This window comes from Python bivittatus, unplaced genomic scaffold (genome assembly GCF_059951505.1).
Source record: "Python bivittatus isolate LINGU-HERP-01145 unplaced genomic scaffold, Pbiv_v1 ctg000570_np1212, whole genome shotgun sequence".
NCBI classification, from domain to species: Eukaryota; Metazoa; Chordata; class Lepidosauria; order Squamata; family Pythonidae; genus Python; species Python bivittatus.
This window is the reverse complement of record NW_028277097.1, coordinates 24,917,312-24,930,123: the sequence shown is the minus strand read 5'-3', so window position 1 is coordinate 24,930,123 and position 12,812 is coordinate 24,917,312. Positions and strand designations below refer to the sequence as shown.

The window sequence follows — 12,812 nt, the reverse complement described above, 5'->3', positions numbered from 1 at the left end:
CTCCTATGGGGAACAAAGGCAATGGGGACGGATCCTGGGGAAGTAGAAGCACAGCTCCAGCATGCACACCTGAGGAGCAGAAGGGGCAACGCAGAGGCTCAGGCCGGTGCCAGAAATCCACCCAAGCCCACCATGGCAGCCAGGACTGGCTCCTGCAAGAACTTCTCAACTCGTGGGAATAATTCACCTCCCTCCCTCCACCAGGAGCAGAGCCCACCGAGCCTCTCCCAAGGGACACCCATCCATCTTCTGAAGGATGCCATCTTACCTGCCAGCCAAGAGTAGGGATGACCTCCCCCTGCTACGAGGGAACCATGGCCAGGGAGCCACACCCTCCCCCCTGACTGGCTTCGACCACCATGGAAGGCTCTCTCCCCCACCCTTCGATCAAAGAGGTGGCCCTTCTGAGGTGCCCTCAAGGAGGCCTGAGGAGTATGTGGGGGATGAGCTCCTGGTCCAGCCTCAGCTCTCACCTCTTTGGCCCCCATGGCCTCAAACATCTTCTCCAGCTGCACCCTCAGCTGCTGAATGTTGTTCATCAGGACACAGGGCTGAGGGAGGGAAGGGAAGAGCAAAAGGTGGTCAAGCTTTCTGGGCCAACTCCGGAGGGCAGGACTGTGGCAAAGGAGATGGGGAACTGGGAGTCCTGCAGTTTAGGCACCCGGCCTGCAGGTAGCCAACAGCTGCCCTCCTTCCCCAATGCCATCTGGGGAAGCAAAGAAGCCCAACTGGTAAAAAAGGGCCTGGATGGACAGAGGACTGAATGATCCACTTCTCCTTCAGGGACTGATCGGGGAGCGTGAGGGACAGTCTGTCCAGTGGTTCTTGATCCAAACTGGATCCATTTACATAAGACCAGAAGCCATGCCCTGCTAGATCGGACCCCTGGCCCATCTAGTCCAGTGGTCTGTTCTCACAGCAGCCACCCAACCACAGAAGGAAACCCACAAGTCTCCCAGCAGATGCCTTCAGAGGCAGTCCCATTGCCATCAGGGCTAATAGCCACTGTTCCCCAAGGCTTTGGTGAATCAGTCCACCCCTTCTTTGAGGCCAGCCAAGCTGGTCGCCAGCACATCCCATGACAGTGAATTCCAAAGATGAATTACACATTGCACAATCCCTCCCCCCCCTTTTGTCTCTCTTGATTCTTCCAGGAATCCTTCCATTCCATTGGTGACTTCTGGTTCCAGTATTTTGGGAAAGGGAAAATAGCTTCACTTTATCCACACACTATATAATTCTATATATCATATATATCTATATTCGCCTCCTGCCTAGACCAAAAAGCACCCAATATCTCAACCTTTCCTCCTAGGGAAGATGGTCCAACCCTTGGATCATCCCGGCCGTCTGCTGGGACAAGAGCCGTTGGTTAACTCTAAATGGGGAAAGGCTGAGCAGGTGACTTTGCTCCAGCAGAGAAGGACCTTGAGAAGCTGCCAGGACAGCTTTGCCCTGATCACTTCTCTCTGCAGCATCGGCCGCTGCTTGCCATATGGCTAGTGCCAAGAGCATGATGGCTATGTCTTGTAGCCTCTGGCCAAATGGCAGCCTCTTCCCTGGACTTATATCATCTGAACCAGTCGATGCTTGGGCTGAGTCAGGCCAGGGACTCACCACCTTCTCCTTGGAGCAGTAGGTCTGGAAGCTCCTGGAAACAATGTCTGCATACTGCACCAGCACCTTCCCGATGGTCTACAAGGAGAGCGGAGACATTAACCCACCCTCTTCCGGAGCAGCGCACTGGACCATCCCAGCCCTGAGGATGGCATCTTGGCAAAGGCCAATGGGGAAAAAATGGCACCTTGGCAAAACGTCGCATGTAGCGAGCAACAATGGCGGGATCAGGGCATTCCAGCTTCTTGATGATTTCAAAACTCTGATTCAGCTGGGTGAAGATATCAACCACCGAGCAGGAGAAGAGGGCGTGCTCAGATGTTTGCTGAAACTAAACCCGAAAGAGAGAGTAATCACACGCTGATGGAATCTACACAAAACACTGAACTGGATTAACACTCTGTCTGGATTTGGAAATGCTAGGTTCACACAATAACAAACCAGCAAAACACCACACCAGGATTAAAGCTACCCAAGCTTCGCCAATAGGGCAAATGCAGATGTAGAAAGTTTGCAAGCTGGTTAAGTGTGCTGTGAGAATCAGTCGCCAAGCTCTATCTAGGAATAGGCCTGAAGGCCAAAACGTGTGCTTAGAGAAGAGATGGTTAGAGTGCTGCTGGAGGACCTCAAGGAGTGAACCCACAGAGCACGAGTAGAGTCACTTGTAAGGGTGGCAGAATGTCAGTATTTTGCCACCCTGATCACATATGTGGAAGCCATCTGTGGTCCTGACTAAGGTGACCCAGACTCTCCTGGGTAAAGTGGAGCCAGAAGTTCATCTGCAGGGTGACTGTGAGAAACACCTTAGGTATAAAGTCACTCAGATCTGCTCCAAGTTGGACCTCAGCCTTGAGGCAGGTCCCATGGAGGTGCCTGAGGCTCAGTGGCTTGGTTATCTGGGAAAAATTTGACCCTGTGACTCCTGAAGATGTGGACAGGATTCTCAAAGCTGCCAGCTTGGCCACTATGGGCAAGATCCTTGTCTTTCATAGTTGGCTAAGGCCTCCTAGGATGGGACCCCTGGGGGTGTTCAGGCAGTAGTGAATGCACTCTTGAGAGAGGGAGTGGTCTCACCAACACTTAAGGAGGCAGTGATCTGCCCACTCCTCAAGAAACCATCACTAGACCCAACTGTTCTGGACACCTTTCAACTTCCTTTTCAGGGGAAGTTCTTGAGGAGGTATCCAGACCACAACTGCAGAGAATTCTGGAGGAAGCAAATTATCTGGACCACCTTCAGTCAGGTTTCAGGGCAGGATGGGGGCTAAAATGGCACTGATCGTGCATGTGGATGATTTCTGATGGGAGTGGGATGGGGATCCATCCTGGCTCTCCTTGACTTCTTAGCAGCCTTTGATGCCACCAATCATGGTATCCTTCTGGGCTAGCTTTGGGGGTTGGAAGCAGAGGGCAGAGGGTTATGCTGGCTTTCCTCCTTTCTCCAGGGTTGGTTCCAGTTGGTGTTGATGTGGGGGGGAGGCCTAGCCCACAGCCCCTGCTTTGTGGGGTGCCTCAGGGCTCTCCCCACTCCTGTTCAACATCTACGTGAAGCTCCTGGGTGAGGTCCCAGATTGCAAAATCCAGGTCAGCTGGCGCTCAGCACAGCCTGAGGAATCAGAAACACACCCCTTTCTCTAAGGAGTGCATGTCCTCGGCCCACCAGTTGTTCTCATGGGATTTTGATCCTGATTCCACCCACTCCTTTCCTCTTTATTCATGGACCAGGTGCAATCCCTCTTCAGACTCTGAGCGCCAGGTTACTGGAGCCAGAACAACCCAAAGCAAGGTGAATGAACATGATGGTCAAGCCTCCTCTGCAGCGCAACATGAGAGGAGAACCAGAGGCCATCCTGCTCCCCAATTTGTTTATTGTGAAGACAAGCGAGGTGTGTGTATGGGTGTGACCAGGATGACACAACTGGTGTGCCCTCCCCACATGCTATGTCTTCTAGGCTGGGAAAGGGGGGTGGTGCCAGGCTGCCAGTGGCCACGTCTTTCTCAGCTAAGCGGCAGCAACACATTGTGGGGGAGATGGGTGGGGGAAAAATTCAACAAATAAATTTTGCCTGGGATTGATGGTGGCCACCCATCCCAGGGGGTGCTTGGCCCAAGGAGGGGCTCTTTCTCCCAGCCTAATCGGCCCCTCGCCTACCCCGTCCTTCTTGTCTCGCTCCAGAGCTCCGTGCAAGAATTCCAGGGAGACGTCTTCGTTCTCGTCCAGCCACTGCATCACAAATGGCTCAAACCACCTACAATTGGGATGGAAACCAGCATTATCTGTTCGGCGCTCCTGTTGGCTGCCATGCAACCTTCTACGTGGCCAAGATGCCTTTTCAAGGAACCAGCGAAAAAGGTGGACCCCAAGCCCCAGCCTCCGGTTAACACTCCATCCCAGCTGCTTTTCCCAGGGAGTTTCCTCCTGTCCTCATTCGTCTTCCAAGAGGAACCCCATTTTTCTTAGCCTAGTCAAACTGTATTCCCCCCACCATCACAAGGGTCCCTAGGCCTGCATCAGTTTCCTCTTCCTGCCCCAGCAGGGAGGCCCATGAGCTGCGTGGCTCCCTTCCCAGGCCCTTGTCTTTTGTTGGTGCGCTCATCTTAACATCTCACTGCTTTCCTTCTGGCCTTCCATACTGGACAGCCAAGAAGTGACCGACCCAGAAAAGCAAAGGAAACCTTCGCTCACCTCTTTCATCTCTCGCCTTGGCTGTCTGCAGGCAGAGAAATTACTGGTTTTTTAAAAAGGTTCTTTCACAGCTCCTACGCTAAGTAAGTGGGGGGGGGGAACAATGCTCTTGGAGGAAATGGAGTTGCCCAGCACGCTCCCCAGTACTTTTGTCGACTGACCCTTAGCCACAGCGGACCTGCCAAGAGTACAAGGGCGGAAACAGCCAAGCGCCAGGCTGTGGGAGGAAGCAATGGGTGGGCTGCAGCCACCAGCGGGAGGACCTGGCCTTCCCCTGCAGCTCACCGAGGCAGAGGGAGACACCCCAAACGAGGCTGGGGCTCCTTTTAATGGAGGTGTTTGAGATCCAGCCTGCCAAAGCACCTGGACAGTGTTCCTATGTCTTGGCCCGGAAGCCCCTGATGGACCTAGACCGATCTTGAAAAGGCTACGCAGCGTCGGGCCTTGGATGGGAGACTGGTAAGAATTCTCACCAGGGTTGTGGGAAGACGAAAACCAAAGTCTGGTGGCTGCCTGGCCTTTCTCTCGCAGGAGAAGAGACGAGGGAGCAGACAGCAGCTGCAGGGTCTGCACCTTAATGCCAGTGCATTTAATCGGATGCCTTGAAAGGCTGGTCTCCAGGGTTTGCAATGCACTTACTTCGCCCTTTAATGTTACACGCAGGCATAAATTATGGAGGATTGCTTTACGTTAGGAAAAGTGCACATTTTAGGAGAACTCCATACAAATGAATATACCATTTTTAAGAAGAAGTATAGCTAAATGAAGTTAAACTGGAAAATGCCAAGTTGAGCCGTTGATTGCTAGCGCCCACTGGCATGCCTAGGGAAAGCAGAAGCAGGTGCCCCCCGTCTGTGCCCTCCCAAAGCTCCCCTCAAGTGCACGATGGGAACTCCCAGAGGCAGCCTCTACGCCCAGCTGCTGCCTTTCCTTGCCGCTCATCCACAGCTGCCCAGAGATGGTTCCTTCCCTCCTCTGCTTCTCCCTTCCTCCCCCCAGAGGGCAGGCGGGGAGGGGAGAGAGGGGAGAGTAGCCCCGTCATCTCCTGGGCCTGACCAGGTGGCCTTCTGCCTGGTGGGCGCGTCTGCCAGAGTGCAGCGCCAAGAGCAGCCTCTCAGGAAGTGCTACCAAAACAAAGTGCTTGCAAACAAGGGAATGAGTCAATAAAGCACCACAAAGGCTGAGATTGTCACAGCTGATTACGGGCTTCTCGGAGTGGTGCTAATTATGGGCTGCTTAAGCGTGCAAGGGCGATGAGGAAGAAGGTGAGAGACGCTACTCTGGGACGCCTGAAATAACCCTTCCTGCACATGTCAGAACGGAGAGCTTCTGGGGCCCTAAGACAGAGGAAAGGCTGGACACGGGCATGCACCCATTTGGAGTGCTTCTGCTTGCAAAGCTGCAGTTCTAAGGGGCATGGAGCCCCTCTGCGCCGGTTGGCCACCTGGATGGCAGAAAGCACCCCCTTAAGAAACGGTCCTCCGGCCCAAGACCTTGCTGGCATGGGTGGGGGGGCACCATAAGGGAGGAGTACGGGCAAGTTCCTTGGCCAGCCAGGCCGTTGGGGCCCGGAGCCTTTGCCTTGTTGCAGGGTGTCCTGGCAAAGGGTCTTGGGGTCTCCCTTAGAATCTGGGCTCTGTCTGCCTGTTCAGACCTGGATGCTGAAGGAGAGGGCTCTTCTTTTAAAACTCCCTCCTTATCTCTTTGCCAGTTGGACCCTCCCAGGAGCGGGAGGCAAGATAAATGGATCCTCAGACTGTGATTCGGTTTACCTTCTTTGCTGACATTCCAGTATTTTCGGCATTTGAGGAAGCTGCACATGCTGAGTGGTGCCAAGGACCAGCACCCATCCCAAGGCAGGTGAGGCAGCGGGGTCGCAGGGGGCCAGAGGCGCCCTGAGAACTCCTGGCGCCCCAACCTTCAGCTCAGCTGGCGGAAGCCGAGTGGCAACCGGGGGTCAGCTGCATCAGCACCTTAGCGCCTGCTTAGTGATGCTTGATGCTTGGACCCTTTCTGTCTGCAGATGGCAGCCCAGCTAACCATCCAATTTGCCATTCAGCCAAGGCAAAGCAGCTGAGCAAGAGAACCAAATCAAACCCCTTGCCTTGAGTCTGAGTGACTGCAACCCTGTCTTGACTTTGCAAGAGGGTGTGTGAGCAGCACACACAGAAGACGAGAGGCTCAGCAAGATCACACTGTACAGTTATTCTGTTATTCTCATAAACATGATTGAAACTCCCTTTGTGCTCAGCATCTGAGTACAACGTGTTGATTTATTTCATTTATTTATTAAACCTACTGTATTATACCAAGGATTTTCTCACTGGTTTGCAGTAAAAAATTAAACTTGGGGATATTTAAACCAGTTCAAAAGCCTATTTTGAAAGGTTTCTTTTTTGACCTTTTCCAAGAGCAACAAAGACTACAACTCCCCCCCCCATGGATCCTGGGCAGGGGTTGGGCTAGAAGACCCCCAAGGTCCCTTCCGACCCTAGGATTCTGGTTCTACGAACAATGCTGGGGGGGGGGCATTCCAGAGGCCCCAAGCAGCTCCTGAGAAGAGTCAATGCCAGGAGAGGCGATACCAGAGAGCAAGAGGCATCCTTCCAAGGGCTGAATGCTCCTGGCTGCACTAAGGCGTCATGAGACTCCTGAATTCTCTGCCAGCCATCCAAAGGGGTCCCTGGAAGCGTTCCAGGCTGTGGCCCCCTCTAGGAAGTCCCAAAGCCCTCCAACTGCCCCTCTGCTCCTTCTGGGAAAGAGCGAGCCGCACAGCCTGCCCACCACTCCTCCAGCACCTCCGCCATGCCTTGGTTCAGTTCTCCTCCTCCCAATCCCTTGCCGCCAGGGAGCCCCACGAAATAGGCATGGCGTCCCCAGCTTGCCAATACCCCCAAATCTCCTGAGGTGCCTCCAGACCTAGGCAAGGGATCGAGAGGGGTTGGGGGGGCAAGAAGAAACTTACGCTGGGTACTCGGGCACAATCCCTTGGAAGGCTGGCAGGCTGCAGTACTCATTGTAAAGCCACTTCACTTTGAAGTGCAGATTCATGTAGTCTGCGCTCCTGCACAGCCGGTGTTTCTCATGCTCTGTAGGGAAGGGGAGAGAGGGGAGAGTGACCAGGGTGTCAGATGCGCGGTGCCTCAGCATCTGCCAAGAGAGCCGCCAGACCGAAGGTCCAGTGTGTGACCCATGTCCAAACCTCCAGTGTGTGAACTCCCTGCCACTCCGGGGGGGAGAAAGAAAACCAGGGCCTGTTTGTGCAACTCAGCAGGTCCAAACAGAGGAAGAGTTTCTGGTCCTTCTGGCCCACCAACTGCCTGCTGAGAGGGGGCAGCACCCAGCAATCCCCTAGGATGGGGATCCGCAGAGAGCCTTGAGCAGCACCAGCTGGAGTCCTCCTCCTCCTCCTCCCCCCAGCTGCAAAGCCCGGGCCCTAGGGCCCAGGCGCCTGAGCGATGCCCCCAAGGGAGGAGGAGGCTGAGGGCCCTGGGCTGCCCACCTGGACGCAGGAGCCTCCCTCTCTGCTTTCCCTGCTGACCAGGTTCCCGCACCCCGGCGACTGCTCCTCTGCACTGCGGCAGCCTGGCCAAGAGGGAGGCTCAGGGAGAAGGTGCCGTTGGGGGGGGGGCTTCTCAGCTCCCCCTGCCCAGGTGGCGTGGCCTCTCTCCTGAGCCCCACCATGCCCCCCCCCCAGCCTGGCCGGGAGCCTTGCTGTGCACCCTTTCCCAGCCCAGCTCTCGACCGGACGTCTCGACTGGGGGAACGGCAGCCCCCTCAAGGGCGGAGCAGCTCCAGTCTGGGAAGCAGCAGCGCGAAGGAGCACCTGGCTGCTGGGCAGCAGGCGACGGGGCAGGACGCCCTTGCCCTCCCGCAGCGGCAGCCAAGACAGCCGCCGGCAACGCACATGCCCGAAACGCTTGGGAGCGGATGGTCCGTGCTCCCGGCTGGCTCCAGAGCCCTTTCCTGTCCCCTTCGTAAAAAGAGACGGGCAAGTTATTTGCACTAACTGGGAGGGAGGAGGCACGGAGGGAGCGCGGGGCGCCCGCGGAACTGGACGCCTCCTCCTCAGCCCAAGAGCAGCTGAGGCCATCGGGCGGCCGTTTCCAGGGTGAAGCAAAGAACCAGAGTCCCACTCCTGGGATTAGGTTGGTCCTGCTTCTGATGGAGAAAGGGATGGCGCAGGACCCCACCGTTGGCCTGGCCTGCCCAACCGCCCTCTCCCCCCGGCTGGACCAGCATCCTGTTTGGTGCTGAAGGGACCAGAGGCCAAACAGCAAAGCGCCACTTCCTGCCTTCTGGGCCCCCACTTGCATGTTCTGTGGGCAATTCCTCCCCCCGTCTGGCAACACCAATTCCCCTCCCCCCGTGATCCCCCCTCCAGTGGCAAGGGAGGCAGCTCCCTCCCTTCAGGGGCTGAAAGCAGCAGGGGCGGCAGCAACAGCTCCCCCCATTTAGGACAGCAGCGAGGTGGGCGAAATCTGCTACGCTGTGCCCCCATTAGCTTGGGGGTCAGCTGACCAGATGCGTCCGGGCCTGGGGGTGTGCCCTGACAGCTCCAGGCCCCCTCCCTTGCACCTCCCCATCCTTCACGTTCCTTTCTGGGGCTTGGCCTCTCCTGGCTCCCCACCAGCCGTTTCAGTGGGGCAAGAAGAGGGGCAGATCTGCATTCCCACTTGAACCATTTTTGGACTTGGCTTCGGAGGCAGCGGCAGACCCCCCCCCCCAGGGCGGTATCCAGCAATAAGGCGGGAAGCTGAACTGGGCTCTCGGTGATTTCGTGCCCTTTCCCTGGATGGGCCAGGCGCTGGCGCTGGCTCCCCTTGAAGCCACGGAGCTGCTGCCCAGCCCTGCCTAGCCTCACTTCTCCAACTGTTGCTGCCCAGGGGTCTTTGCGGCACAAAGTTATTCTAACTTGGGAGGGGCCCAGAGGAGTTGGGAGAGGGGAATCAGACAATCCAACGTGCCTTGTACCCACCAACCTGCCCTGCTGGTAGCATTACAGCAAGCAGAAAGTTTTGCTGAATTAATTCAAATTAGCAGCAATGGAAGGAGAGAACTCCCTACCCAAGGTTTATGCCCATATCAACTTGCTTCCGCATTCCTACGTTCCTCTTGCTGAATTTGTTTTCACTGAGAAAAATATTCTTGTTTCTTTAATTGCGTCTACATTCAGACATCCTTAACTCCTCCACCTCCAGCACCAGGCAAAGGCCAAGGGGTTTCTGCAAGGCTGCAGAGCCACACTCCCCCACCAAACGTGTCCAGTGAGCAAGAGGAAACCCGACTTACCTTCCATGGCGTATTTCATATCCTGCGCGAAGAGATTCCACATGACTTCAGCGCTTATCTTTCCAACCGCAAGTTCTTGTGGAAACCTACATCGGAAACGGAAGGAGGTATTAAAGGCAGGGCAGGAAATTTGCTCGGTGCCCCTCAGTCTGGGGAGGACGCCCTCACAATGCCCCGTGCGAAGGAGAAGCTAAGGGCTGCCATTTGCCAGGGAGAAACTGGCAGGGGTGGCGCCTGCTCAGAGAGATCCCAGCCAGCCGAAAGACAGCAGCCATTCTCCAAAGAAGCCCGCCCGGCTTCTTCTAGCATGCCATGGCTACCGATGCCTTCCGGCCACCTCTGGGGTGCGCAGTCCTTCCCAACGATGTGAAAGCACGCCAGTGGAGTGGAAGCTTGGTCACCCGCCCCCCCAAGGAGCCACGGGAGCCACCCCTTGGCCCCCGTCCCTCTGCAGAACCGTTCCTGGGTTGACTGTTTCTGGCTGCCCCCTTCCTGGCTGGGCAGCGGCCTGCTTCCCTCATGCACCTGCCATCCTGCTTCCCCACTGCAGCAAATGCATGCAGCCCCCAGCCCCGGGGACCTCAGGTTCCGGAGCACATGCAGGCAGGAAGGGCGCCCGGACGAGGAACTGCTCTCACCCCTCTCCTGGGTGTGCTCTGCCCTCAGGGCGCTACTGACCGAGCGAGCGGGTGATCGGAACGCCTCCATCTCAATTACAAAGTTACTGTTCCACGAGACAGACAGACACAGACGGACAATAGAAACGTCCTGCAGAAGGACACCACGGACAGACCGACAGCAGAGCTCCAGCCGGCTAGCGGCCACCCCGGAGAGCTTCTCTTACTGGTTGAGGGCGGGGGCATATGAGTTTTTGTCTTCTTCCACGATGGAGACGATTAAGGTGATGAGTTTGGGCCAGAAGTCCAGGTTCCTGATGCTGGGGCCCTGCTCCTCCGGAGGCACGTCCTGGGCTTTGTTCTGCGGGCAACAGAGGCGTTCAGACCGAGGGCACGGCTGCTCTTCTCCTGTCCCTGCAGAAGCCCCCTTTTCATGCCCCCCACAGCTGGAGGCTGTGAGAGGATTGGCCGAGCGCAAAGCAGAGGCCATTTAGGCAGAGGAAAAGGCACATCTTCTTCCATGCTGTTTTGCTGCAGAAGGAAGCAGCCCCCCCCCCCCGCTTTTCAGATCCCTCTTGGTCTCTTTATTCAGGATAATCCTTTCTCGGTTAGATTTTTCTTTTATTTTCTGAGGGTAAACTATGCTATGCTAGGATTAAAGAGCAGTTGCCATTCTTGTGATGAGACACCACTGTATTATGCAGAAAAAAAGGGTTCCCCTTTCCTAGCCATGGGCTCAGGTGAGAGTTAGACTCTCCTCCCCTCAAGGCAGCCTGGCTTGCCCATCTGCCCCAACACACACATACACACACCCTCTTACGTACAGGGTCTGCCTGATATTCCCGGCTGTACAGCTCGTGGCAGTTGTTGAAGATGTACTCATAGGTTGAGTTGAGACAGGCCTTGACGCAGCCCTTGACCACCTGGCTGGCACGAGGGGGGCTCTGCAGCTCCTGGACCTGGGGAAGATGGCAGGAAAGGAGGTGAGGAGACCCCACGAGCGGGGGGCTGGGTTCCAATCTCCATTCAGCCCACAGGCTTCTGGCCTCTCTTCTCTCTTCTCCAGGGAGTCTAGAAGACGGTTGGCAGCCTTGCTGCTCAGGACACTCTGGGGCATTCCAGACCCCATTTCATGGTTTGGTTTGGACCAAAGTTTTCCAGAAGAGCTTGGGCCCACATGGAGTCACCTCTAAGCAGAACTGAGAACACCTCTTGGCCACATCCCTGATGCAAAATCCAGACCAGGAAAGGCATTAAAGGAGTTGCTCTCAGTGGCTGCTTCAAGACTGACTCCTGCAGGAGCTCTGGCCCAGAAGCAGAGAGCAACTTCTTGCAGTGAGGAGATCTCTCTCACAGCTACATTTGTCTTTCACAAATGGTGGATTCCATTGTAGGTGCCTTCAGCTCTTGAAGGTCCATTGTCATGTCCTAAAACAGTCTTCTCCATCCTGACCCCCCTCCAGATGGGTTGTAGTATCGGAGAGTTTTCCTACAGCTCCCAGGACTTCTCCAGCCAGCACAGCAAACGCCCTGGGAAGGTACCAGGATGTGGAACTCTGTCTTACTGGGGGCCTCCCACTCCAAAGACATGGCAGCAGTGCAGCCCTCCACCGCAGTGACAGTTCTTGCCTCCCTTGCTCTTTGGGAAGGAAAAGTCCAAACTCGGCTTCCAAACGTGGAATGACCTGGCATGGCTCTTTGGACTGAACCCACCTGGGGGGGAGAGCCTTTCACAGTCCTTTCAGGGGTGGTTTTAGGGAAGCAGAAGGCTGAAGAGAAAAAGTGCCACAGGGGTTACATTAAATATATCCAGAGGCCTGACCTACAGAGCCAACTTGAGAGCTTGGGGGTGAATGTTCTAGAGCAAACAAGGCTCAATGTTAGGGCACGTTAAGTCTCCTGCCCCTTCAGACAGTGGAATGTGAATCATCTGGGCTGTCAGAAATCATTTCACAGACTTCCCATTAACTGAAAAGAGACAAATGCAAATTTCACGCGTAATCAACCGCCTCTGCTGTGAAGAGCAGCTCCTCTTTCGTGTAAGATGAACTGCCTTGTTCCCAATTTTCATTCTGTCTCCAGAGGTGTTCCCTCCCTGCGAGAATTCAACTAATTGGCAAGCCAATGTTTGGCAACCTGCCACTGCCACAGGCAAGCTCATCAGCCAACTGCCAGTGAACAGATGCAGGGGCAGGTTGACCACAACGAAGAGGAATTTTGGACGGGATTTGCGGAGTTCTTGGATTTGGATGTGAAGAAAAGTCCAGTGACGTGCAGCTGGAGGAGGAAGATTGGACTAAATCTAAGCAAGGCCCCCCTTCCTTCTGAGGATTTCCCCCTTTCTGTTAAGGATTAGGGAGGGGGGTGAGGGGATCACATATCAGAGCTGGATGGAGCCAACAGAAATTGGGTCTCTCTATAAACGAAGGAGGAAAAGCAAGTAAGGCTGAACTGAAATAAGGGGTGGTTCTGTGCAAGAATGGAGTGGAAGGGGACCAAAGAAAGAATGTTCTCACGTGCTTGAAAAAGAGCCCAACGTGCCAAAATCGAAATCACCGTGAAGAGGGATTGGTTAGAGAGAATACTGGCTTCCCTGAAGG

The 12,812-nt window shown here is 55.4% G+C and overlaps 1 protein-coding gene and 1 long non-coding RNA gene across 6 annotated transcripts in view; one reads left to right on the top strand and one right to left on the bottom strand.

Annotated features, from left to right (window-relative positions):
* LOC103065994 (protein unc-13 homolog B) overlaps window positions 1-12,812 on the bottom strand; it is a 169,828-nt gene that overhangs the window by 17,596 nt on the left and 139,420 nt on the right. For all 5 annotated transcript variants that reach the window (XM_088152678.1, XM_088152682.1, XM_088152679.1 and 2 more), the window contains 8 exons: window positions 11,037-11,171; window positions 10,440-10,573; window positions 9,596-9,681; window positions 7,269-7,392; window positions 3,770-3,866; window positions 1,805-1,948; window positions 1,618-1,695; window positions 474-551 (listed from right to left, as the gene is read on the bottom strand). In XM_088152678.1, the coding sequence (XP_088008804.1) occupies window positions 474-551; window positions 1,618-1,695; window positions 1,805-1,948; window positions 3,770-3,866; window positions 7,269-7,392; window positions 9,596-9,681; window positions 10,440-10,573; window positions 11,037-11,171 (876 nt within the window). The remainder of the gene's footprint in view (window positions 1-473; window positions 552-1,617; window positions 1,696-1,804; window positions 1,949-3,769; window positions 3,867-7,268; window positions 7,393-9,595; window positions 9,682-10,439; window positions 10,574-11,036; window positions 11,172-12,812) is intronic.
* Window positions 4,920-7,260, top strand: LOC112541581 (uncharacterized). The gene is made up of 3 exons (XR_015798244.1): window positions 4,920-5,568; window positions 6,015-6,163; window positions 6,327-7,260. It is a non-coding gene; the product is annotated as an uncharacterized LOC112541581 (long non-coding RNA).